Source organism: Canis lupus, chromosome 1, assembly GCF_011100685.1.
Source record: "Canis lupus familiaris isolate Mischka breed German Shepherd chromosome 1, alternate assembly UU_Cfam_GSD_1.0, whole genome shotgun sequence".
In the NCBI taxonomy this organism is placed as follows: Eukaryota; Metazoa; Chordata; class Mammalia; order Carnivora; family Canidae; genus Canis; species Canis lupus.
In genome coordinates, this window is record NC_049222.1 from 38684193 (window position 1) to 38709870 (window position 25678).

Sequence of the window (25678 nt, forward strand, 5' to 3'; positions counted from 1 at the left end):
TTTATTTATTTGAGAGAGAGCAAGTGAGGGAAAAATAGCACAAGTGAGGGAAAGGAAAGGGAGAAGCAGACTCTCCACTGAGGAGGGAGCCCGACACAGGGCTCCATTCTAGGACCCTAGGATCATGATGCAAGCTGAAAGCAGGCACTTAACTGGCTGAGCCACCCAGGCACCCCAATTATGTCCCATTTAAAAGGCAAAAATTATCCAGTTGAATTTAAAAAGAAAAAAAGAAATGCACATTGTTCACAAAAGACATTGAAAACAAATATTAAAATTCTAAAAGAAAAGCATGAACACAAATGAAGAATCAGCTGGTTTAGCTATATTAATATCAAAGTGTAAACATTAGGACATTAATGAATGTACCTTATATTTCACTTCAAAATATATAAAAAACAAATATTGACATAACTACTAGAAGAGACCATTTCTCAATCATAGTGGGGGAATATGCCTATTGATTGAGATATAAAAGCAGACAACAATAAGTCTTATAGTAAAGGATATAGAAGATATGAACAACACAATTAATTAACTTAGACCTAATGAACAGATATAGAACATTACAGAATGCATTCTTTTCAAACACAGAGGTATACTAAATTATTTTGGAGTAAAATGTCATAATGTGTATAATGAATTTTAAATATTTTATTTAAAAATTTTACATATAGACACATAGCAAAAACAGTTAACTATTATCAAAATTAGATAATGTATGGATGCTTATGATATAGTTCTTTTATCTTCCTATATGTTTGAAACTTGCATTTTAAAAAGTTGGGGTTTAGGTTGACCACACATCAAATGATTTTTTAAAAATCAAATTTCAAAGCATTAAAATCAAGAGTTTATGATCTAATCACAATCCATTTATGCTTAATATTAATAGCAAAGCTAATTTTAAATTCCCGTTTGACAATTAAGAAATAAACTTGAAAAACCCATGTGTCAAAGAATTCATAATAATTGGTATGCATTTAAAGTAGCAGTGGTATTTATAACCTTAAATATATATGCAGTATTATTAGAAGGAGAAAACATGAAATTGAGTGAACTTGAGGACCCATCTCAAAAAGGTAAAAAACACAGCAAATAAACCACAGAAACATAGGTAAGGTAGTAATGACTTAGCAAACAAATACAAAATAGAAAAAAAAACTAACAAAGCCAGAAGTTGATTCTTTAAAAATCTAATAAAATTGATAAATCTCTGGTGAAACTACACAAAAGAAGAGGATGGCACAAGTAAACACTGTCAGGAATAAAGAAAGATAAGAGAATATAATTGCCCTAGTTAAAGCATCAAAGCCAACAACTTTGTTGTATCTCTGTTTTTCTGAAGCCATATCTCTCTGCATGTAGCTCTTTGCTTGTGATTACATTGGGTTTACCTGGGTAATCTATCTCTGGATCCTTAACTTCATCACATCTGCAGTGTTCCTTTTCCTGTTTAAGGTAATAGAATCACAGGTTCCAGGAATTAGAGTATGGTCATCTTTTAGAGGAGTAGGGGACATTATTCTGTCTACCCACATATCCTATCAAAACATACCAAAAAAGTTGAATATTTAGAAATAAATCTTAATAGAAGATGTTTAGAACCTCTATGGGAAAAATAGAAAACTATTTAACTTTGTTGACAGAAGTTAAAGACTCAAAAGAAATATACCATGTTCATGCAGTAGAAGATTCAGTAAAAGGCATCAATTCTCCCAAAACTGATTTATACATACACAGATACACACTTAATGAAGTCCTTATCAGAATTGCCCTCCCCCCACAAAAATGTTGTAACTGATACTAACCTTTAGATGGAAATTCAAAGAGTCTTACCTCTTTAGTTAGCCTTATACTTGGAGTTTTAATTCTAGACGATTAGGCAAGAAAAGGAACTAAAGGTCTTGCAGATTGGAATGGAAAAAGTAAAAGTCTGTATTTGCAGATAACATAATCTTGTAAATAGATTATCTTAAGGAATCCACCCCCCCCCAAAAAAAAAATACAGATAAGTTCAGCAAGATTGCAGGATACAAGATAAGTATAAATCAATTTCATTTCTTCTATGCACTAGCAGTGAACAAAATGAAATTTAAGAAAACAGTTCCTTTTATAATAGCATCAAAAAGATAAAATACTTAAGAATAATTTAACAAAAGGAGTGTAAAATGCACTAAAAACTTCAAAACACCATTTAAAGATCTTAAGTCCTAGATAAATAGATTGACATCCTATGTTCCCGGATTTGAAGATTTAATATTGGGAAGATGGCCAAGCTCCTCAAGCTGATCTATACATTTAGCACAATCTCTGTCAAAATCCCAGCTATTTTTTTGAAGAAAGAAACAAACTGCTCCTAACATTTATATGAAAATGGAAAGAATCCAAAATAGCCACACATACAAAAATTTTTTTAAAAAGGAAAATGATGGAGGACTCACATCTTTACATTTCTGAAGTTACAACAAGGCTGTTAATCATCAAGGTAGTACGTACTGGCATATGGAGAAATGCATAGACCAATGGAATAGAATTAAGAATCTAGAAATAAGTCCATACATATATGGTTAATTGATTTTCTGCAAGGCTGCTAAGAAAATTCAAAGGTGAAAGAATAGTTTTTTCAACAGATAGTGTTGGGACAACTGGATATCCACATGCAAAAGAATGAAGTTGTGTTCTCACCTCACACCATACACAGAAATTAACTCAAAATGGACCAAAGACCTTAATGTAAGCGCTAAGACTATAAAAGTCATAGAAGAAAATAGATATAAATCTCTGTGACCCTATATTAGACAGTGAGTGGCTTCTTAGTTATGATACCTAAATCACAAGCAACTGAAGAAAAAAATAGATAATTGTATTTCAATAAAATTTAAAAACACTATCAAGAAAGTGAGAAGAGGTTCCTCAAAGAGTTAAAAATATACCTGCCCTACGACCCAGCAATTGCACTGTTGGGGATTTACCCCAAAGATACAGATGCAGTGAAACGCCGGGACACCTGCACCCCGATGTTTATAGCAGCAATGGCCACGATAGCCAAACTGTGGAAGGAGCCTCGGTGTCCAACGAAAGATGAATGGATAAAGAAGCTGTGGTTTATGTATACAATGGAATATTACTCAGCCATTAGAAACGACAAATACCCACCATTTGCTTCAACGTGGATGGAACTGGAGGGTATTATGCTGAGTGAAGTAAGTCAGTCGGAGAAGGACAAACATATGTTCTCATTCATTTGGGGAATATAAATAATAGTGAAAGGGAATATAAGGGAAGGGAGAAGAAATGTGTGGGCAATATCAGAAAGGGAGACAGAATATAAAGACTGCTAACTCTGGGAAACGAACTAGGGCAGGGGGTGGGAGTGAATGGGTGACGGGCACTGGGGGTTATTCTGTATGTTAGTAAATTGAACACCAATAAAAAATAAATTAAAAAAAAAAGAAAAACAAAAAAAAAAAGAAAGTGAGAAGACAAACCACAGATTATCATAAAATATTATAAATCATATATTTGATATATCTAAAATCTGATAAGAGTCCAGTATGCAAAATATATAAAGAACTCTTACAACTTAATATAAAGACAAATAGCCCAGTTTTTAAATGGGCAAAAGGTTTGAATAGTCATTTCTCCAAAATATACAAATAGCCAATAAACACAGCAAAAAAGATACAATATCATTTCTCATTAGGGAAGTACAAATCAAATAAATACCACTTCACACCAGAATGGCTGTAGTCAAAAAGATGTTTGCAAGAATGTGGAGAAATTGAAACTCATACATTGATGATGGAAATATAAAACTGGCATAACCTCTTTGGAAAACTGGCAATTCCTCAAAAGGTTAAGCATAAAGTTATCATGTGACTCAACAGTTCCACTCCTCGGTATACCCAAGAGAATTGAAAACACATATTCACACAAAAGCTTGTACAAATGTTCATAGCAGCGTTATTCATAAAAGCCAGAAGGTAGAAACAACTGATGAGCTGATAAACAGAATATTGTATTATTCAGGCATCAGGAAGCATGAAGTGCTAGGACACCTGGATGGCTCAGTGGTTGAGCGTCTGCCTTTGGCTCAGGTTGTGATCGCAAGGTCCTGGCATCAAGTCCCACATCGGGCTCCCCACAGGGAGCGTGCTTCTCCCTCTGCCTATGTCTCTGGCTCTCTCTCTGTGTCTCATGAATGAATAAATAAAATATTTAAAGAAAAAAGAAGCATAAAGTGCTGATGCATGCTACAACATGGTTGAACCTTAACAACATTATTTTAAGTGAATAAAGCCAGACACGGGCCACATATTGATTGTATGAATCCACTTATATGAAATGTTCAGAATAGGAAAGTGTATAAAGACAGAGTAGATTATTGATTGACAAGGACTGAGAAGAGGGGGAAATGGGATGTGACTGCCAATAGTTAGCATGGGATTGTTTTGTTTTTAAGAAAATGTTCAGGAATTAGTGATGATAGTTGCACAACCTTCTGAATAAACTAAAAGCTACTAACATATTCAGGGGCAAATTTATGGTATGGGAATTATATTTCTAATGAGAGAAATGCATGATGAGGGAAAAGGGAAGATCGGACCTCAATCTTTAACAGAAGTTAAGACTTCTGAGGTAATCAAGGTCTGGATTATGTACGGAAAGGAAGCAGTTGAATTCCTGAGATCTTTTGAAGGAAAAAATTGATCTATTTTTATGTGACAAGAAATGGAAAGAAAGGGATGTAGTATATCCACAACTTAATGGACACAAAAATAGAATAATGAATAAATTCTTCATTTTCCTTTACTTCTAAGCCTAAGCATAGTATTTCAAGTATGAGAAAGCATGGAATAAATAAACTAAATCAAATCCCTATGTTTAAATTAATTTATCTTTAATGTTTTGCACACCCAATAGTAATTTTTACTGTTCTGTAAACTGGCATCAGTATGCCCATTATTCATTGCAACAAATAATTACTAGCCCCTTTTTTTTTTTTTTTAATTTTTATTTATTTATGATAGTCACAGAGAGGAGAGAGAGGCAGAGACACAGGCAGAGGGAGAAGCAGGCTCCATGCACCGGGAGCCCGACGTGGGATTCGATCCCGGGTCTCCAGGATCGCGCCCTGGGCCAAAGGCAGGCGCCAAACCGCTGCGCCACCCAGGGATCCCTACTAGCCCCTTTTTTAAACAAATTTTGTTATATAAACTAATATAGAGTAGAATATTAATTAATATTATTTTTCTGTTTTTGCATGTTTAAAAAACTAAAAATTATTAAAATCATATAAAAACATTATGAAATGAGTTATATAAATATTACAATTATATTGTCACTCAACCTTAAAATTGTGTTTTAATGTTATATAGGAGGATATTAATAAAATTTTCATTTCTTGAGTTACTCTTTCATTTATCAAATCCATTCAGTTGGAGAATCATCCTCAGGAAAGGCATCAAGGAGTCTTGCACAGCATATTCCTGGCCCTGGCGGCATTGAAGGTGTGAAAGGAGCAGCCTCTGGAGTTGTTGGTGAATTAGCACGAGCCAGGCTGGCACTAGATGAAAGAGGGCAGAAACTTGGTGATCTGGAAGAAAGAACTGCAGCTATGTTGTCCAGTGCAGATTCATTTTCTAAACACGCTCATGAGGTATGTCTATCAAACAAATATTTAAACAAAATAGCCTAGTTAAAACAAGTATGAAAATGTTTGAGTTTTTTTTAATTTAAATTCAATTTGCCAACGTATAGTGCCATCAAGTGCCCTCCTTAGTGCCCATCACCCTTCTTAGTGCCCGTCACCCAATCACGCCATCCCCCAACCCTTCTCCTCTTCCGCAACCCTTTGTTTGTTTCCCACGATTAGGAGTCACTCGTGGTTTGTCTTCCTCTCTAATTTCTCCCCACTCAGTTTCCCTCCTTTCCCTTAGAATCCTTTTCACTCTTTCTTATGTTTGGTTTTGTTTTTTTTTAATAGCTATTGTATTTCTACACAAGAACTTTCATTTGTCCTCTGTACTTGCAAGTTCCAGATTTGCCACCAGAGGGAGCCATTACAAGAATATATTTCAGTAGTCTGGTTTCTTACTGAAGTTTATAAATTTTGAAGGAAACTGCTCACCTTCAGGCTTTTTGTAAACAAAGCCAATGATTTTGCAACAGTTTTAGGAAATGCAGGGTTTTCAGGTTTTACTACTAACTCCTGGAAAAGGAAATAATTTGCCTCTCTTGATTCTTTAGGTTGATCTAAAATAGCTAAAATTGGTAAACATTTTTATTTGTAGACCAATTCATACAGAGGATGAATGAAATGCATTTTTGCAATGAATTCATCTTGATGAAGTCAGAAGTCATGTTGGACCTTAAAACATATGCTATAAAGAAAGGATCCCTAGCTGGCCTTCTTATAAATAAGCTTTGTTGGCCAGCATAGTAACACTTACACAAACTGACTTTAAAGTCCCTTAGGTATAGAATATACATCTTCATTTTGACACATAGATCTGCCACTCTGTGATGCTTTACACTGGGCTACTTTACACCCTTGGTTCCTAGCCTAGCCCTTGAGGACATTTTTAGTTTGTTAACTGAAGAAACCGTATTAAGGTTATTTTTAGATTTGAGCACCTACTCTGTCAGTAATAGCTCTTTAAATTTTTCAATCAAAAGTCATCTTTTCGTTGCTCAAGAATGCTGACACCTGGAATGCATGAAAGAGGTCACTTGACTTGGGAGCAATTTGTGCAGGGCTTCAAAGAGGTTTGGAGATCCTTATGTGAGTCCTTGTACTTGGCTAACACACACCTCAGTTATAGGCTAGTGACGTTGGTCAAGAATTTTGTTGGCATAACCCTGTATGTGATTGTGATCTCTAATTGCATATAACACTTCAGCCAATTTCAGAATATACCCCTACACTAAATATTTAGCAGAGAGTTCAGGCTCAAACTTCTACCAAATTATGTTTATGATCCATATTTGAGAGTCTTTGAAGATAATATATTGAGGTGATGAAGCTCGTGGGTTCTTGGATCAGACCACATGGTCTCAAATCCCAGTTTCACCCTTGTGTTACGTTGGGTAACCCATATAAGCCTTATTTCCTTCATTTATAGGATGAGGAGAATAATAATCTCTAACCTGTAGAGCTGTGAGGACCAAATGATTTCATATAGGGAAGGTATGCCATACAGTGCCTACCTCAGAGGAAAGTGCTCGGTACATTTTTGATGGCAACAAGAGGAGTTTTCAACCTTTCATTCACTAGGTTCTTTAACCATTGTTTTTAGTTCATATCAGAGAACTGATAAGTACCTTATTTGTAAGATATTAGCTTAGGTCACCAAAGAATATACTGATCCAAAGTTTGATAATGTCATGTCTCTAAAAAAATAAGAGGACTTTCTGGGCTGTAGTTCTTCATAGGTATGGTCTTTTTTTTCTCTAAATGGAATAGGTCTTACTTATTGCTTTCAGTATAAAGTGATTTGAAGTAAGCAATATAGTAACACTATAATATGTTTCAGAATGATATAATGTTTGGGAAATATATAGAATTCAGCTATAACATAAATATTATTGTTCTGGCATTTTTAAAACATCATTTGTGTGTTTTCTCCCCTCTAGATGATGTTGAAATACAAAGATAAGAAGTGGTACCAGTTCTGACAACCAGAAATCCAACTAAGTCCAACTTCAGCCAGAAGGAAAAAGAATTTTCCTTTTTTATTTTATTGATTTCACTTTAGGAAAGTCAACGTTAAAGGGATGTTCATCACTGGATACTGTTCTTTCCTAGCACAATCATGCACTGTTTTACCTCAGTCATGTGGCTTTAACTGAGGAGTGTCCACACACACACACAGCGGAGTAGATGGTGTGTGGCAGCTGTGGGTTGACAGCTTGGGAACTAAGCAGGTCACATGTTATGGATGAAGAAACAAAGGGGGATGTTGAGGAGACCTAGCAAGGACTATTCCTAGATCATTCCTGTATTAAACTTTCATATGCCAAAAGATTTTGTGCTGTTGTATCTGCCATCAGTGTTTGACCTCATTGAGGGAGAGGCAATAAGTCAGAAGTCCTGAAGCTGAAATAGTTATGTTTGTGTCATTGACTGAATTAACAAACAGCTGTCTTGGACTTTCCCTCCCTTAAACTGAACGGTCATCAGTATCATTAGTGAAAAAGAAACAAACTGTTTGTTACCATATCTTTAGACAGATAAGCTGAATGGTGGGCTTTAAATAATAAAAACATACACATAGTTGACTTGTGTATGGGCTACTCTTGGATTCTTGTTATTGTATACTTGTGTTTAGTCCATATTTTGTCAAAAGCAAAACAAGGCGATACATCACTTTTCATTGAAAAGAAAAGTGTAGAGCATGACTGAACGCTCATCATTCTGGGAGTTTCCATGTAGTGGCTATACAGTGTGGAAAGTGAGAAAAACCTCCATTGTGGTGAGGAGAATACTTCAATGTCCCTTGTCCTTGTTCTCATTAATTCAGCTAAAGGTGGATTTGACCAAAATAGTTACAGGTTAAATTTGTAGAAATGTTGAAATTGGCTAAGTTTTTAATTTTGCTTGAATTTTTATAAAATGTTTAACCAAATGTACCTTTGCATTATTTAATTAAAATTGCTAAAAAAAAAAAAGTTTCATTATTTCAGTAAAATGCTCAGCTCCCTTTTTAAAAAGCCCTTTATTTGCTAACAGTTCCAGTACACTCAGGTGATGAGCCGATTAAATCTTAGTGCACATGCTGTCGCATGGGAAATTACAAGCATCTGTTGTCAATAATTATCTATATAAGAGTCTAGTCTGATGACCTACAAAATATTTTCTGTAGAAATATACTATAAATCTGTACATGTCCTTTCAAGGTTTAAAAAGCCAAAAGGAAAGGAACATATGTGCATTTTGGTAACTAAATTATTTCTGTATTGGAGTATAATGCAAATGAGACCATCAGTGGACAATAAATGATTGGTTCCTAGAATAGCTTTGCAGACAGGGAAGAGATAACTTCGTAGACCTGGAAGTATGTGATCTGATAATGCAGGCTCATCTGAGATTATTATTGGTGGTTCTTAGAGCAACAAAGGAAGCGCAAAATAAAAGCATTACATTTAATAGTAATGAAATTTAAATATTTTCTTCTATAAAAAATTGTTTAAAACAGTTTTCTTCCTTCATTAAGAGATAATCAGAGCACAAATTGATAGCAAATTTGATGGTTTTTTCTATTCCATATGATCATTAAAGGTATATGTAGAACACCCTAATTCCATGCAGTCTGTTATGCATCTGTTCCTCTTTATTCTTTTCATTAATAATGCTTTTATGTTTACATTTTATAATGTGCACTATGGGATACAAAAGTTTACATTAAAATTTACTTTGAATATCATTATTCATTATTAGGGAGGGACTAAATATATGTGATAGAGATAATTGATAGAGCCAAAATAAATATTTTAAAAGTAATCATTTTCAAAAGTTTTTGAATTTGTAGAAAATACCTATGGATAACATATTTCTGTTTAGTTAATGTCAGCGATATGATGAACAGCAGTTTATAGATGGCTTAATTTGTATCCTGTGTTACCTAATAAACATGTTGTTCCGTGATCTGTCAGGAAGTATTAGGCCCTTTTTTAAGGTACAGTTCTGAGAATGTCATCAATAAAATCAACAGTTACGGATTTGAAGTTGAGAAGCATTCAGTAAAATAGTATACTGGTTGATTCCCTATTATGTGGAAGGGCATATTGGCTCCAATTATTTAATTTGCTGTGTTTTTTTGTGTTAATTGTACATCAACTTTATTTCTATGGTCATTTTTCCTGTTGTATATAAAATGAACTAATCTTGTAATTATTTTCAAATATAGAAGTAGATACATTTATCCGAGATGGATTTTATAAGAAAATGTTAAATCAATATTTTGAGTTACTTTATTTCGTTTTTAAATTAATCTACAGATTATGCACAGCAAACCTAGAAACTCACTTAAGACTAGAAAGCTTAAAGTATTTTTGAGAATAGGAAATAGCTTCTCCGAGTTATACTTGATTCAGTCTGTAGATAAGAGAGTCTGCAGTAATAACTAACCCAGGGAATTTATTGTAATTTGAGAGATAACATCTCTATTTTTTTTTCTTTTTAAGTGCAAAAAGTAACAGTCACCAGCAAGCCAGGATTTCAGGAAAACAAACCAAAAAAAAAAGTCAAAAATAGAAAATATTAGAAAAATGAAAGATATGTGTGTGCTTCCTCCGTATCCTCACTTGAGGACATTATTCTTTGTTGCATTTGTCCTTGGCTCTAAAATCATTGAAGTATTCATTAATTAGCAGCTTGTCAATAGGAAGTTGTTTCCCCATATGTACCGCAAATCCAGCTCACTCTTCAAAATAAAATTCATATGTATTTGCTTAAAAAGTTATTTGAAATCTTCTACTCTGACAAATTCTGTATATTACATCCATTTGAAGTTTTGCATCATCTTAATGCCCTGGGTTTGCATTTCAATTGTACAAAGTGTTTCCAAAAATGGTTCTAGATATCACTGAGCTATGACTGACTTCTTAATTTGATTTTCTTTATGGATGTGAAAAAAAATGCTGCTACTTGTCTATGTTACGTGTAGTATATTACAATTTAAGTACAGTACTTTATAGTAAAGAAAGAACCTTTTTTTTTTTTTTTGCTTAGACCTTCTTAATTGTAGGTTTCTCTGAAGTTCTTTCCTGTAGGTATGTGAGTGTTATAAACAAGTCTGAAAGTGTTACACATTTTTAGGTTACAGGGGGTGGTAGGGAGACAGCTGAGGAAAGGAAGACAGTAGTGCAGAGTTTTACCCTGAGTTCCAGATTCCATATATATTTTGCTGAAGGCATTTTCTCAATGACATTAGAAAAGCTATATCCAAAGGTAAATTTTTTGTGGCAAAGATTTATTTTACATTTTAACTTTGGGGATTTTGTTTATTTGTTTTTGCAAATAAAGAGCACTGAACTTTAAACTTGAATTTTTTCTGCACTTTTTTAGGTAATGAAAACTTTTTATTATCATTTAATCCACATTTCTCAGTTAAAATTAAGTGATGCATATGTATAAAACATACCAAAATCATGAATATGCTGCTAGCTGCACCTTAAACAATTAAACTGATCATAGTCTTAAAACCTTCAATAGGGCTTTATATAGTTTTCAAGGAAACAAATAGTAAAATCATTTGCTGTATGTTTCAGTGTTCTAGGTCTTAAATTATTGCAACACTTTCAGATTTGTTTTAAGATCATACAGTAACATGTTATATTTATACATACTGCTAGAGAATATACTTTTAATTTTAAAATGAAATTTTTATAAATGTACTCTTTAATTTTAAAAATGGTGAACTTGTTAAGTTTAAGTCAAAGTACTTAAAAAGTATGTATATTATCCATACAAAAAGTTATGTTTTACGCTTATAATAAGAAATACTGGTATCTCATATCGAGATACAATTAATTTTAAAGAATCATACATTATTCAAAAGTCTTCACGCATTGACAGGAAAGATAATCATTACTATGGTTAAAAAAAAAACCCTCTATTGAGCATTTTCAAATATTAATTTTATTTTGGGGAAAATGCCCACAACAGTAATTGCAAAGTCTTTCTCATAGCTGCAGCTTGCTGTCGGATGCCTACCTTAACTATTGTTTTAAAATATATATATATATTTAAAATAGTTTTCCAGGTATTTTCTTCTACCTTTTTTAAAAATAAATTTCCAAAAATGAAAACAGAGTTTATGTATTTTTGTCAATGAAGGTTTTTATTTTGTAGTTTATAGAATTTGTTCCTTATCAGTTTGATACTTGATCACTATTCCTAGACTTTTTAATCTGTATTTACTTTGAAAAAGAGCACTTCTCTATCTTTAGTGTCCTCCTTTTTTTCTTTTCCCTTTTAGAGTGTTCTATTGGATTGAAATTTAAGCCCACAAATGATTTTTTTTTCATTTGAAAATGAATGTGAAGATACTTGTTTACAGCTTTTGTTAATCACACTTTTCATCACTGATCAATTTCTTGTAAAGTGCTATGGGGATTATTTTTCCTGTGAATATTAATGATCTTACTACTGCCACAGAAGTTTTAAAGGTTCTGTGGACAGAAAATAGGTATAACAACAACAACAAAAATTAAAGGGAAAACTTTACCTTTCTCAGCTGAATTAACTTCCCAGTTGTCAGGCTTATAACATGTTTTTTTTTCTTCAGTTATCAATACAGTCTTAAATCACTAGGCATAATTCATTTACAAATTGAGTACAGTAGTCCAGGGCTACATGTAATTGCTCTTTTTATTGCATATTGCACTCTACATCAGAAAAACCATGAATGTCAGTTTTGCCGGTATTTTGCAATGAGGCTCATAGTTTAAATTAAAATTTTATAGTGTATGAGATGTAAATAAGTCAGTATTAATTTATTGTAGATTGTTTGGCTCAGGCATTTTAAATGGACATTGGCTAATGGCAATGGGTTCCTATTTGGGAGTTTCATTTTTTTAAATATACTTTGCTAAGTGTTTTGTGTTCTAACTTTGCTTCAACTGAAGACAATGTGAGGAGTTAAAAACAGACTCAACATGTCAGTAGAAAGCAATGCAAAGAGAGTAAATCATATTTTAAATTTTGTAATTTTTTTTTTGTAAATAAATGGTACTGTGATACTTTAGGTGTGACCTCTGCTTAACATGATAGAACCAGAAAAACATTTCTTTTCTAGTTATACTATTGGTTCATTGTAAATGCATTACCAAAACAATATTAAAAAGAGCAAGAATAAGTTTTTCTAACATTGTCCACTTCAGGGGCAAGCATGCTTGGTATAGAGCTCTAGCTTGTGTCTACCTTAAACCTGCAGGCAGTTTTCAGTTGCTGCACTTTTTTTTTTTAATTTTGCTCAGTCCAGTAACTATCTCAAAGGTAATTGCTGGAATATGCATTTTAAATACGGTTAAAAAAAAAATCTCTGTGTACTGTTTCATTTTAAACAAAAACAAAAAAAGCACTATTGCAAACACTAAAAATGTGTTAAACTTTGTAGTTATTTTGCATTCCTGTACTTTACAAAATGTCATCACAGCAAAAGGTTTAAAATTAGGTAATGAAATATTTTTGTAAATAAATACCGTTAAGCTGGTATTTTAAAAAAATGTATTATAATGTTTCTGGAAAATGTTCATATATATGTATATGAATGTCTCTTTATGCTGAAGGGCTCTGATTGGGCAAAATAAAATACTCTAATCTCTCCTGAAACTAAACAAGCCCTTTTCTCTGGAAAATCTGTTTTAATTTTTTCTCTGAATTGTGGAATTAATCCCATTAGTTTAACCTAAGCAAATAATAGATAAAATAGATTCCTACATTTGCAAAGATAAAGTCAATTCAAGTAAGACGAACAATAATTTTCTTAAGTAGGTGGGCTTTCTGGTAAAAGTCACCTACCCTTCATTGGGTGGGGTGAGATCCCCTACTGGAGGCACTTAACTGTAGATGAACACTTCTTGGCCTGTAGTGTGTATGGAGTCCCCTGGGCATCTTGTTAAAAAGCAGATTTGGAGTCAGGGCATCTGAGGTAGGGTCTGACTGCTCTAACAAGCTCTCAGGTCGTGCAGATGCTGCTGGTCTGTGGAACATACTTTGAGCAACAAGGATGTAGATACTTTTCATAACTGGCATTTTGCAGTTTAATAGTAGTGTCCAACTACTTGTACCAAGACTGAACATCACATTAATGGATTTAGAATAATATAACTCAAATAGTACTTATTGTTTCCAATGTATTTCGGAGTAAAGAATATGACAATTCTTATTAAATTGAAGGTTTGATTTTGAAATCTGTATAATTTTACTGCCCACACGGTGGCAGTCATGTCTCACCTTATTGTCTGAGCCTTTAGCAGGTGCTTACAGTAGTATGTAACAAGGGAAAACAAGACCTTGCAAAGACCAATTTTCTTTCTTTCTTTCTTTCTTTCTTTCTTTCTTTCTTTCTTTCTTTCTTTCTTTCTTTCTTTCTTTTTTTTTTTTGCAAAGACCAATTTTCATTATATTTTTTATCTAGAGAACTAGTAGAGTCTTGGATACAGAACAGATAAATGTCTTCCTAAGCTATTTGTTATAAAGTGATAAGAGCATTCAGTAGAACGATCTAATTTATTATCAAAAATTAGTGTTTTTCCAGGAATCTAGGCATTAAGTGATAAAAATTTTAAAAGCTAAAAGATTGTCTAAATGCCTCTGTTCATGGTCTAATTTTAAAGAACTTCAGTTGGAGTATGTCCTGTGTAAGTACATACTACAGTGCCATCCAGCGTTTTACAGAAATATACTTGTAACTCATAGGAGTTTTCAGGAAGATTCTGATTGTGTTCCATTACTTTGAAGATAGTATGATTGCTACATCATTGTACTTTTTTCAGTTTTTGTACGAACGTTATCTTTTTTAAAAGATTTTATTTATTCATGAGAGACAGAGGCAGAAGGAGAAGCAGGTTCCCTGCGGGGGAAGCCCAATGTGGGACTCAATCCCAGGACCCCGCGATCATGACCTGAGCTGAAGGCAGATGCTCAACCACTGAGCCACCCAGGTGTCCCAAACATTTTCTTTTAAAAAAGAAAAGAACTCCAAGTCATTTTACTTTTCAAATTGTATCTGTTAAGACCAATGTATTCATTCAAAACTGATAGAAACATTCTAACCGTTAGTTTTGGTCATATTATCTAATTTTTTACTATTTTAAAAACACCATAGTCTTTCATAACTGCTTTTTAAACCAACATGATAGTAAGATACATATTTCATTAATGAAAACAAAATTTTAGATAATATGTTGTTAACTAGCAAAGGAAAGTAGAGAAATATCAAACTGAGGTTCCTCATTTTCCTGTCCGTTGCAATTTTCTATCATCCATGAAAGACCTAAAGCTCTACCTTGAAAGATAAGTGATCAACAACTTTATGATTTCAAAATGAGTGTGTGTGTGTGTGTGTGGCTCTTCCAACAGAGGACCCCTTTGTGCGTCTCTTCCTGATACTTATCTCTGAAATCTCTCCCTCCCTCCCTTCTACCTCCTCCAGTTCTGTCCCTCTATCCCTGATGCCTGTCACCCCAAATCTCTTTACTCTTTAGTGTTTATTTTAACCAAGCCCATTTTGCCAATTTAGGGGTGGGGAGAAATACTATAATTCTTAGAGGGTTCCTTCCTAAATACTGGGTGGATTTGTAAATCATTTTTATAAGCAATAATACTATCCCTATTCCTTGCTGTAACCCCCAGACACAAAATCTCAACAGACAAAGCAAAAAATAATAACACACAAAAGACCTGCACTGAAACAAGTTTTGTTTTTGTTTTTTAAAGATTTTATTTATTTATTCATGATAGTCACAGAGAGAGAGAGAGAGAGAGAGAGGCAGAGACTCAGGCAGAGGGAGAAGCAGGCTCCATGCACCGGGAGCCCGATGTGGGATTTGATCCCAGGTCTCCAGGATCGCGCCCTGGGCCAAAGGCAGGCGCCAAACCGCTGCGCCACCCAGGGATCCCTGAAACAAGTTTTGAAAGCCAAGCACAGGAGGAGTTTGAGGTGATAGCTCTGTGCTGGCAGCCCTCAGGTCCAGACTGCCAGGCTACACCCCCAGAATTTCTAAGTCTGAAGTAGAACCCAAGAACTTGTAATTTCAACAAGTTCCCAGGTGATACTGATGTTGCTGATCCAGAGACAACACTTTAAAAAGCCCTGATCTATAGCAATGCTGTAGAACCAGTTTCCCCTTTTTAACACCGATATTTTCGATGTTTCCTTTATGATTCTCTAATGAAACTCACCAATAATATACTTGCCTATACATGTATTTTTTTTAATTGACATAATGTCCCAATGCACCAGAGACAGGACATGAATATGGTTTATAATTTAAAAAAATGGGTTTCCATATGCGAATCCCAAGGTTACACACTAGAACAACAGCAACAACTTGCAAAAATATATAAAACACTCCCCATAGGATGATCCCTTCTGACTTCCCTCTCCACCTAGCACTCACCCCCATCCTCCACTGTGTGAACTGTTGGCCCAGAGAGTAAGACCGGCAGTAGGACACATCTTTTTCCATATCTGCTCACATCCATAGGGGCTGTCAAAAAAATGTTCATAAATGTTACGCCATGATGTATACAAGAAAGTATAGAAGTCTCGACTTAAAAGCTAGTTTGGATTTTTTGTGTATTTGCATTAATCCTTATAAATTCATGTTCTCTTTCACTTAATCCATGCTTTTGAACTGGTCAGTAGACGGGCTTCTCTTTGCAAATTTGTCCCTGAAATTCACAAATCTTAATACCTTAAAGGTGTGGTTCTCCTAACAAAAACTGCTCTTGATAAAATAGCGAATCTATGGATGAGATTCTACTACATAACCTTACTAGCAGTCTATCGGAAACTTTATTCCTGATAACCAAAACTCAGTGAGTGATTATTGGTTAGTTGTTAGGCAGGTAGAACTCCCTTGTATTTTCTTCCAAGTTTATTGAAAGGGGACATTTATCTACAGCTCCTTTCAAATGCCAAGCACATTGGCCTGAAGATCAAGACTCCATCCTTGAGTTTGGTACCAGCTATGGCCAAGACCTCAACCAAGTCACTCAGTCTCTACTAGCCTATTTCCATATGTGAAAAACTAGGATCTGAAGATTGATATTACCTACCACACAGACTCGTAGGGATATAACAAAATAACCTTTGAAACGTATTAGAAAACAAAATTAGTCCACAGACACAAGGCATTATGACCTAAAGAATATTAGTCCCGGGCAGCTCTGGTGGCTCAGCGGTTTAGCACCGCCTTCAGCCTAGGGCGTGTTCCTGGAGACCAGGATCGAGTCCCACACCGGACTGCCTGCATGGAGCCTGCTTCTCCCTCTGCCTGTGTCTCTGCCTCTCTCTCCCTCCTTTCTGTGTATTCTCATGAATAAATAAAATCTTAAAAAAAAAATATTAGTCCCTTGGAAGCTCTATGAATCAGAAACATATTTGAGTAGGAAAAAACAAGCAGCAAATCTTGTATCAGGATCATCAAATCAGAGAGTATTAAAAGTGCTATAATGAAGATAAAATCCACAGATACATTTAATAAAGTAATTAATGAAGATCGATGAATTTAAAATGTGTTTGAATTTAGTAAGCACCTTTAGTTTCAACTGAATTTCTTCTTTGTGGTATGTTACTTCAGGTTGATTTATAGCCAACAATAGGATCTTATTAAAATTAATACGCAGTTGCCTTTCAAAATAGAACAACCAGAATCTCAGTGCCTAGGAATTTTTTAATAAATATATTCAAATTTATAAATGTTCATTTTTTCTCTCTGACATAGAAAGTAAATCCTTTTCTGGTGTATAGTCATAGCATAATTGACATTTTTCAAAAGTCAGTGATAGCTCTCTAAACAAATAACAAAAGTTGTCTGAATTTAGGATGTTGCTTTCCTATTCTTTTACAGAGCAGATTACCTTTAAAAGACTTTGTTTCTATGTAGCCAGTAAAAGATAGACTGGATCGGGCCAAGGTCCAACCCCTTTCTGCTGTTTACCAGTAGTATGACCCTAAGCTATTGAACCTTTTTAAAATACTCCCCTCAAATATTAAATAGAAATAAAGGCAGTGCCAAGTGTATAAGACTGTTTTAAGGATGCCATGAAACGCAGCAGAGGCACCTCGCCGTAAGGCTGCCGCCTGCTCTCCAGCCTTAGAGACAGCATAGCGCACGGAGGCGCACGGCCTTGGAGGGGAGATGGCTTCTGATCCCCGCTCCGTGATACGCGTGTTAATCAACCTCAGCAGGTTATTAAGCTTTTCTTGCTTCAGTCTCCTAGTCTGTCAAATGTTAGTTATTAAGTCAGTACATATAAAATGCTCAGGATAGCATCTGATGCATACAGCACCTCTTAAACTAAGATGCCACCGATAGTAACATACCAATATTGGTGCCACTGACAAAAATGCTGCTAATTATAAGACATCCTGATTTTCAAGATGTCAGCTACATGAAAAGGGGTCTAAGAATTGATGAAATATAGTAGTAAGCACTCAAATGTTTACCATTTTAAGGAGAGCTAGGAAATACAACCCTCTCCTGCCGATTTATAATCACTTAGAATCCCTAGACCAACCAACTTCAGGTGCAGGACAGAATTTCTAAAACTCCCACTCTTCAGTACTTTCCCAGGTGCAGGTCTCATTCATGCAAAGCTCCCCAAGCCAGGACTCACATGGCTCCATCTTAGGGAAGGTGGTGTTTCAGGAAGTGTAATAAAACATATAACATACAACATACAACATAATGCAACAATACAAGATGAAAGATAATTTTAGGAGAATTTCATTCTTTCAACCGTCTCAGAAGATGCTAAAAGAAACCTAGTCCCTAGACCCAAAACATTTCTCATAGCCATTCACTCTTGAATTAATCACCTCATACTCTCTAAAGACTTTCAGATGCCAATTCAGTAAGCTCTCTCCCTCTTTTCCCTTAGACTCTGGCTCCCAGATAGGCATGAAGAAGAGTGTCCTAAGTCCTCTCTCCCCATCCTGAGGCTCAGGTAAGGTGCTCTCCTTGTCACTCTTGACCACTGGACACTTGGGGAGCTCTCTCAGGCCCTCTGCTGAGCCATGCCATATGGGCATCTCTGCTATCGTGCCATCATGGGATGAGCAACTCCTCTGAATTCCAAAGGCAGATGGAACCTCAGCCCTCTCAACTCTTAGACCCTCAAATTTTTCAGACAGTTCTGTTATTCCTCTACCCTCCTTGAAGCTAATGCCTGACAGGTGTCAGGCTCAGAGTTCTGTTGTCTTCTCCACTCCAGGCTGTAGGATTATTGCCTAGTCTGGACAGACAAGAGAAAGTCATTCTGCATGCTTTCTGTTTTGACCAGTCCTCAGCTCTTATGGTTAAGCCCAAGCTGTCATTACTCAAATCCTTTTTTTTTTTAATTTTTTTATTTATTTATGATAGTCACATCAGAGAGAGAGAGAGAGACAGGCAGAGACACAGGCAGAGGGAGAAGGAGGCTCCATGCACCAGGAGCCCAACGTGGGATTCGATCCCGGGTCTCCAGGATCGCGCCTTGGGCCAAAGGCAGGCGCTAAACCGCTGCGCCACCCAGGGATCACTACTCAAATCCTTTTTATTTCTTTTTTTGCCTCAAAGCTATTATCTATACCGTGAGCTATTATCTATTCCATTTTGAGGGGTGCCTGAGTGGTGCAGTTGGTTAAGCATCCAATTCTTGATCTCAGCTCATGATCTCAGGGTTGTGAGATCAAGCCCTGTGTTAGGTTCCACGCTCAGTGGAGAGGTTCTCTCCCTCTCCTGCCCCTCCTCCTGTGCACACTGACTTTCTCTCTAAAATAAGTAAATCTTTTTTAAAATTCCATTTTGAAATTCAAATATAGACTTAAAAAATTCAACAAATATTTATTAGACACCAAGATGTGTCAGATTCTGTTTTCAAATATTGGAAATAGAAAAGCGAACAACACTGAAACTGTGCCCTGGAGTTTATATCCAGTGGTAGACACACTTCTCTTTCTGTTTGTTTCTTTAGTGATAGTCGTAACTTGAGGACAAGTGGGTGATGTGCCTTTGACACCTAAGTAAGGGAGAACAGGAATCTTATATGTGGGTTGAGGAAATTCTTCATTTAAAACATTGCAACATTATGTCACCAAAACATAGTTACTAAGTACCTAATCTTCTCTCTTCCTCAACACCCACATCTCATCTGTCACCTGTGTGTCCTATTACCCCACAAAGGATTCCCCAACATGGCCTCTTGCTTTCCTCCCAGCCCTGTGGTAGCCTCGACTTCAGCTTCCTGGCATTGATTATCCTCCTAATTCGTCTCCTTTTCCAGGCTCCTCCCTCTCTGGTATGTTCTATCCCAGCTCCAATGAAGCTGTTCTCTTCTTAAACTTTTCTAAGGCTCCTGCGATGACCTATAGTGAAGTGCAGTGCTTTAATGTGGCCCTATGGCTGCTCAACAGTCTACCTGCTACATGCCGTTATTCTGGTGCCATTTACCATTCCAAACCCATTTCCTGCAATTACCTCCTGCCCTAACAACACATGCTGTCAATTCTCTGAACTCTTGTTCATGCTTGGAATACCATTCCTTTCTTTCATAGCCTGAAAAAATCCTTCTAATCCTTTATGGCCAAGCTGCAATGTCATTTTCTCTTGGAAGTCTTCCATGCACCCCAGAATGATTAATTACTCTCTTCTCTCTATTACAATAACCATTTCCTCATACCACTAGTTGGATCCTTATCACAATGGGATCCAGTTAGTTGTTCATGCACCCATTCTCTTGAGATCATGAGCTCCTTGAGAAACGAGACTGTCTTATCCAGTACTAGAGCTCACTCCAGTATCTGGCATGCTACCCACTAAGTAGGAGGTGTTAATTAGTATTTGTTACTAAACTGACAAAACCCAAGAGCTTATGTATACATATACATGTATAGATAATATTTATATATGCATAAGCTTTCATATAAATCCACATGGACATATTTTTATATATTTCATATTTACCCAAATTTTAATCTCTATTTCTGCCACAAATATTTAGTAGCTGCTGATAGCTCTTTTGAAATTTCCCTATAAATATAAAATTGCCTTTATTTTAAATGCACTAATATTCTATTTGAAGGCTTTTATAGTTTTGACAGTTCTGAAAACCTGACTGGTTTCTAAAAGCTTATTATTAATTCCATAATACTTTATATTCTGTACTGTGTATCTATATTTAATACTCTGTTTAACTTAAATAAGATTTCCTACATGGTTAATAAGATACAAGTCAAATGTATGAGTCAGAGGCAGGAATCTACTCGATGTCTAGTAAGTGATATGATGGTTTGAAGTAAGCAATCAGACACTCATGCCGTTTCATGATCACTATTTTATTCTCAGAGAAGAACATTTAAATTTAACTTTTTAGATGAAAAATTAGAATAGCATTATCCACAGGAGAATCATTTTAGTCTTATTTCTCTATTGTCTTTCTTTCTCATTAGTCTGTGAAATACTTTCACATGGAAACACTCATGATCCTCATTTGAGACTATAGTCTAAAGAAAGAAATGTAATAAAGTAAACTAATTAAAAAATGGGTATCATGTGCTAGGTTAAAGATAACTCTTTTTTTTTTAAAGACTTTATTTATTTATTCATGAGAGACACACACAGAGAGAGGCAGAGACACAGGCAGAGGGAGAAGCAGGCTCCCTGCAGGGAGCCCGATGTGGGACTCAATCCCAGGACCCTGGGATCATGGCCTGAGCCTGAAGGCAGACGCCCAACCGCTGAGCCACCCAGGCATCCCAAGATACCTCATTTTTAACAAACTGCTACTTCCTAAGTGATTAAATTCAGCTCAAATTGCTGGGTTGGGAATGGGGTCATAATATAGGTAACTTTAACTGACTAGAAAAATTTTCCACAATCCTAAAAATCTAGGTAGTAACACAGCTCCTTAAGAAATTCATGCTTTGTCTCCCTACATAAGACTGACTTGTTATTAGGATTATAATTAATACTAAACTAACATACATTTATTTATTTGTTTATTTATTTATTTTTAAGTTTTTTTTGTTTTGTTTGTTTGTTTTTTTAATTCATGAGAGACACAGAGAGAGGCAGAAACACAGGCGAGGGAGAAGCAGGCTCCATGATGCAGGGAGCCTGATGCGGGACTCGATCCAGGAATTCTGGGATTATGCCCTGAGCGGAAGGCAGATGCTTCAACCGCTGAGCTACCCAGGCATCCCCTAAACCAACTTTTTAAACCGTAACTTAGATGTCACTAAAACTAATGCAAGGGGAACAGAATCACTCTGTTACACGCAGCCATGTAAACGTAGAATTCCAAACCTTACACTTGGAAAATCCTGATGTTGAAAGAATCGGAGTAGTATGCCCAGAGCCATAGGGCCAATTGGTAGCAAAGCTAAGATTAGAATTAATCAGAGCAAAATCCAAATTCCCAGTGGCTTACAAGGCTCTACAGACCATCTTGTTCCAATACCCCCAGCTCTTCAACCACACTAAACTCATTTCCACTTCAGTGCTTCTGAGCGGTCTGTTCCTTCACCCAAAACATTCTTTTCCTTTCTTTTTCCAAGGCTGATGATTTCTCATGTTTCAGGTCTCAGTGTCAATGTGACCTTCTCAAACAGTTCTTTCCTGAATTCTGTGTCTGAACTTGAGATTCTAAAATAACCTCACAGTGCACCACCCTCCAGCCCCTTATCGAGTCCCCCTCTATCAGGGAATCTATTCAATTTCTTCAAACATTTGCCACAGTCAAAATTATCTTGTTTATTCATTTCTTAGTTTGTTTACCTGCCTCTTCTAACAGAACATAAGCCCCATGACAGCAAGAGTTTCGACCATATTGTTCCTTGCTGTGCTCCTAACCCCTGAATGGGACCATGCACACAAGGCCATCTTATTTATTGATGAACTCAGATCTCTTTGGTCCTGTTTAACTTGGGAGAGGGAAAGAACATTGGGCTTGAAATTAGAAGAAGGACGTTTGTGTTCTGGGCAAGTCACAAATGATATCATCTTTACTGTTCTCATTTTTTGAAACAGGGACAATGGCCTCCTATTACAGTGCTGTTGAGAGAAAAAGGCAAATAATATAGGTAAAAATGCTTTAAGTAGAAGTATATCTGTATACAGATAAGTTGCTTCTCCCATATGAGACTTACTCACACTTCTTTAAGTCTTCTGGGCTTCAAGTGCTCTTGTCCTCAGGATCCTTTCAAATCATACACACTAGTTCCTTTCCCTGAGGCTTGAGCAGAGCAAGCAGGCTATGGAACCAGCCAGATTCCAACATGAACTCACATTTGCCCGGAACCTACCGTCCTCTTCAGTTGCAGAGGGTCAATGCTTTCCTGGTGTCTAAAGATGATTATTACACCTCACTTCTCTTGCCATTGCTTGAGGAAAGAAAAAAAAAAGGGGGGGAAGTTTATTGATACCCCTTACTTCTGCTCTACATCTATATGGCTAGAGAAGATTACCCCCACTGTGAGAACTGTTCATTCTGATAGTTGAGGTACAAAGATGGAATCAAGTCTCTTTCTCTCTCTCTCTCTCTCTCTCTCTCTCTCTCTCTCTCAATCTTTGCTCCTTCATTTTCCCATGGCCTAGTTTTCTGGCCCTTATTTTACTGATGACCCTCAAACAATGTAGGGGTTAGGGACCTCAACCCCCATGCAGCTGAAAAATCCACATATAACCTTTGACTTTCCAAAACATAACCTACTAATAGCCTACGGTTGATTAAAAGTCTTCCTGATAACATAAACAATCGTTAAATACATATTCTGTTTGTTACATGTATCATATATCATATTCTTAAAATAAAATAAGCTATAGAAAAGAAAATGTTAAGAACATCATAAGAGAAAATATATTTATAATACTATAAAAAATCTGCCTATAAGTGGCCCCATGCTGTTCAAACCTGTGCGGTTCAAGGGTCAGCTGTAATTAATTCCCAGAATGACTGAAATAGCAATATCTTTTCCTTCAGGGAAAAACTCTACTTCTATCTCTAGGTACACTCTAATCCCCATGGTCAACAATCCCCAGTGGGCCCCTCTTTTTTTTCAATTTATTGCGCTCTGGGCTGTAAAATCTTATCCCCAGTGACATAATTACATAAGTAAGAGTAAATTACTATGGAACTTAATATACATAGATCTTAAAAAACAAAAGAGAACAAATGAGATGTAAATTAGCAATGATCATTTTAAAATGTGTATAAAAAATAAAATTAAATTAAAATTAGTATGTATTTGCTTATTCTTTAACAAGAATAAACTAAGTGGAATTTAAAATGCCTTTCCAAAATACATTTAAAATAACCTCTTTTTTTTGAAGTGTAGAAATTCAAACAAGTGTCAACTTTGAATATCATTAGGAAGGATGATAAGAGCTATGAACATCTGAGACAGTCATGGTGAACAAGATGAAGTGGTGTGGAGAGAAACTAAAGGAAAGAAAGTAGACTTGTGTGGTCTCTGCTGGGGGCATGGGAAAGGCAGATTATGAGATGCACCCCATGGGCTGGGAAGTAGTGCTCAGGCAAAGAGTGCAGGGCATTCATACGCAAAAATATCCTGGCCTGTCTCCTATCATTGGTGCCTGCCCTACTTTTCTTTGTTCTCATTTATACCTATTTTACTATTGCCTTGAGTCTTTTTTCCTCTTGCCATTTAGAGTACTGTGGATTGGGTTTGGTTTTTGTTCCATTTTTAGCTATTTCTATTTTTAAAAAATAGCCTTTAAATAAGGCTCATAAATTTTCAGGCCAGAATCTGGAGTTATCTGAAGGGAAGACGGTACATAAATCTGAAGATAAAGTATAGAAAAATGCCTATGTTTTTGTAAAATATATGGTAAAGCAGAAAGAAGTGCATTCACAAAAGATCAGAGTTAAAATTGAGTCCTCACTCTGAATATTTTGTATATATTGTGCAACTTACATTCATTCAATTAATTATTTATTCACCAATTCATTCAATAAATACCTAAGCATGTAATATGTACCAAACAATACACTTAACCATAAACATATAAGGATGGTTAATTAGACAGAGCTCCTGAATACATGGAGATCACAGTCCACCGCCAGATATAGACATTGCCAGAGATAGGTGAACAAAGCACAATCAGTGTCTGCAGTGATAAGGGTAAGAACAAATACAGAGGAGAGCTCGGCCTTAGGATGTAGTGTTTCTCCAAAGGGAGCCAGTATGAACAGAATCCAGGAGACAAACTGAAGTGAACTAAGCAAAACTGGAGTGTCATAATGTTATTCCAAACACTTAGGGTCAGCTTGGAAACTGCAAGTAGCTCCGAGAGACTGGAATGCATGGAAAGAGGGAAATGCCAAACGCTGAGCCTTTAGAAGATAGTTCATGAATTTGGAATTAGCCTAAGAGGGATGGCAAAGCCACTAAAGGGTTTAAGTTGGAAAGAAAGGAGATGACATGATAGGTTAGAAAGACTGCCCAGTGAATTCAATACAAGAGAAAATAAAATCTACTCTGGCATCAATATGAAATTCTAGCCTATTTTATAGGCTGTGTATAAAATGTGTTGTGTGGCTTTTGCTTAGGATGTAGAAAATTGAAAAGAATATGTCTCCCACCCTACCAACAAGAAAAGATACATAATCTAAACAATCATAACTTCTTTTTTTTTAAAGATTTTATTTATTTATTTATTCATGAGAGACAGAGAGAGAGAGATAAAGGCAGAGACACAGGCAGAGGGAGAAGCAGGCTCCACGCAGGGAGCCCGACGTGGGACTTGATCCCAGATCTCCAGGATCACACCCTGGGCTGAAGGCAGCGCTAAACTGCTGAGTCACCCGGGCTGCCCAATAACTTCCCTTAAACCCATCAGAGAGTTAAGGCCATAGATCAACCAACTAGTCTGAAATCTGAGTAAATACAGGAATCAGAACCAGATTTCCTAGGGCAGAATGTGGAAGAAAGATAGGGCT

At 35.9% G+C, this 25678-nt stretch overlaps 1 protein-coding gene across 3 annotated transcripts in view; it reads left to right on the top strand.

Moving 5' to 3' along the window:
• Positions 1–13339, top strand: part of STXBP5 (syntaxin binding protein 5) — a 167975-nt gene extending 154636 nt beyond the window's left edge. For all 3 annotated transcript variants that reach the window (XM_038526294.1, XM_038526295.1, XM_038526296.1), the window contains 2 exons: positions 5442–5662; positions 7639–13339. In XM_038526294.1, the coding sequence (XP_038382222.1) occupies positions 5442–5662; positions 7639–7680 (263 nt within the window). In that variant the 3' untranslated portion in view covers positions 7681–13339. The remainder of the gene's footprint in view (positions 1–5441; positions 5663–7638) is intronic.
• Positions 13340–25678: the final 12339 nt, after the last annotated feature.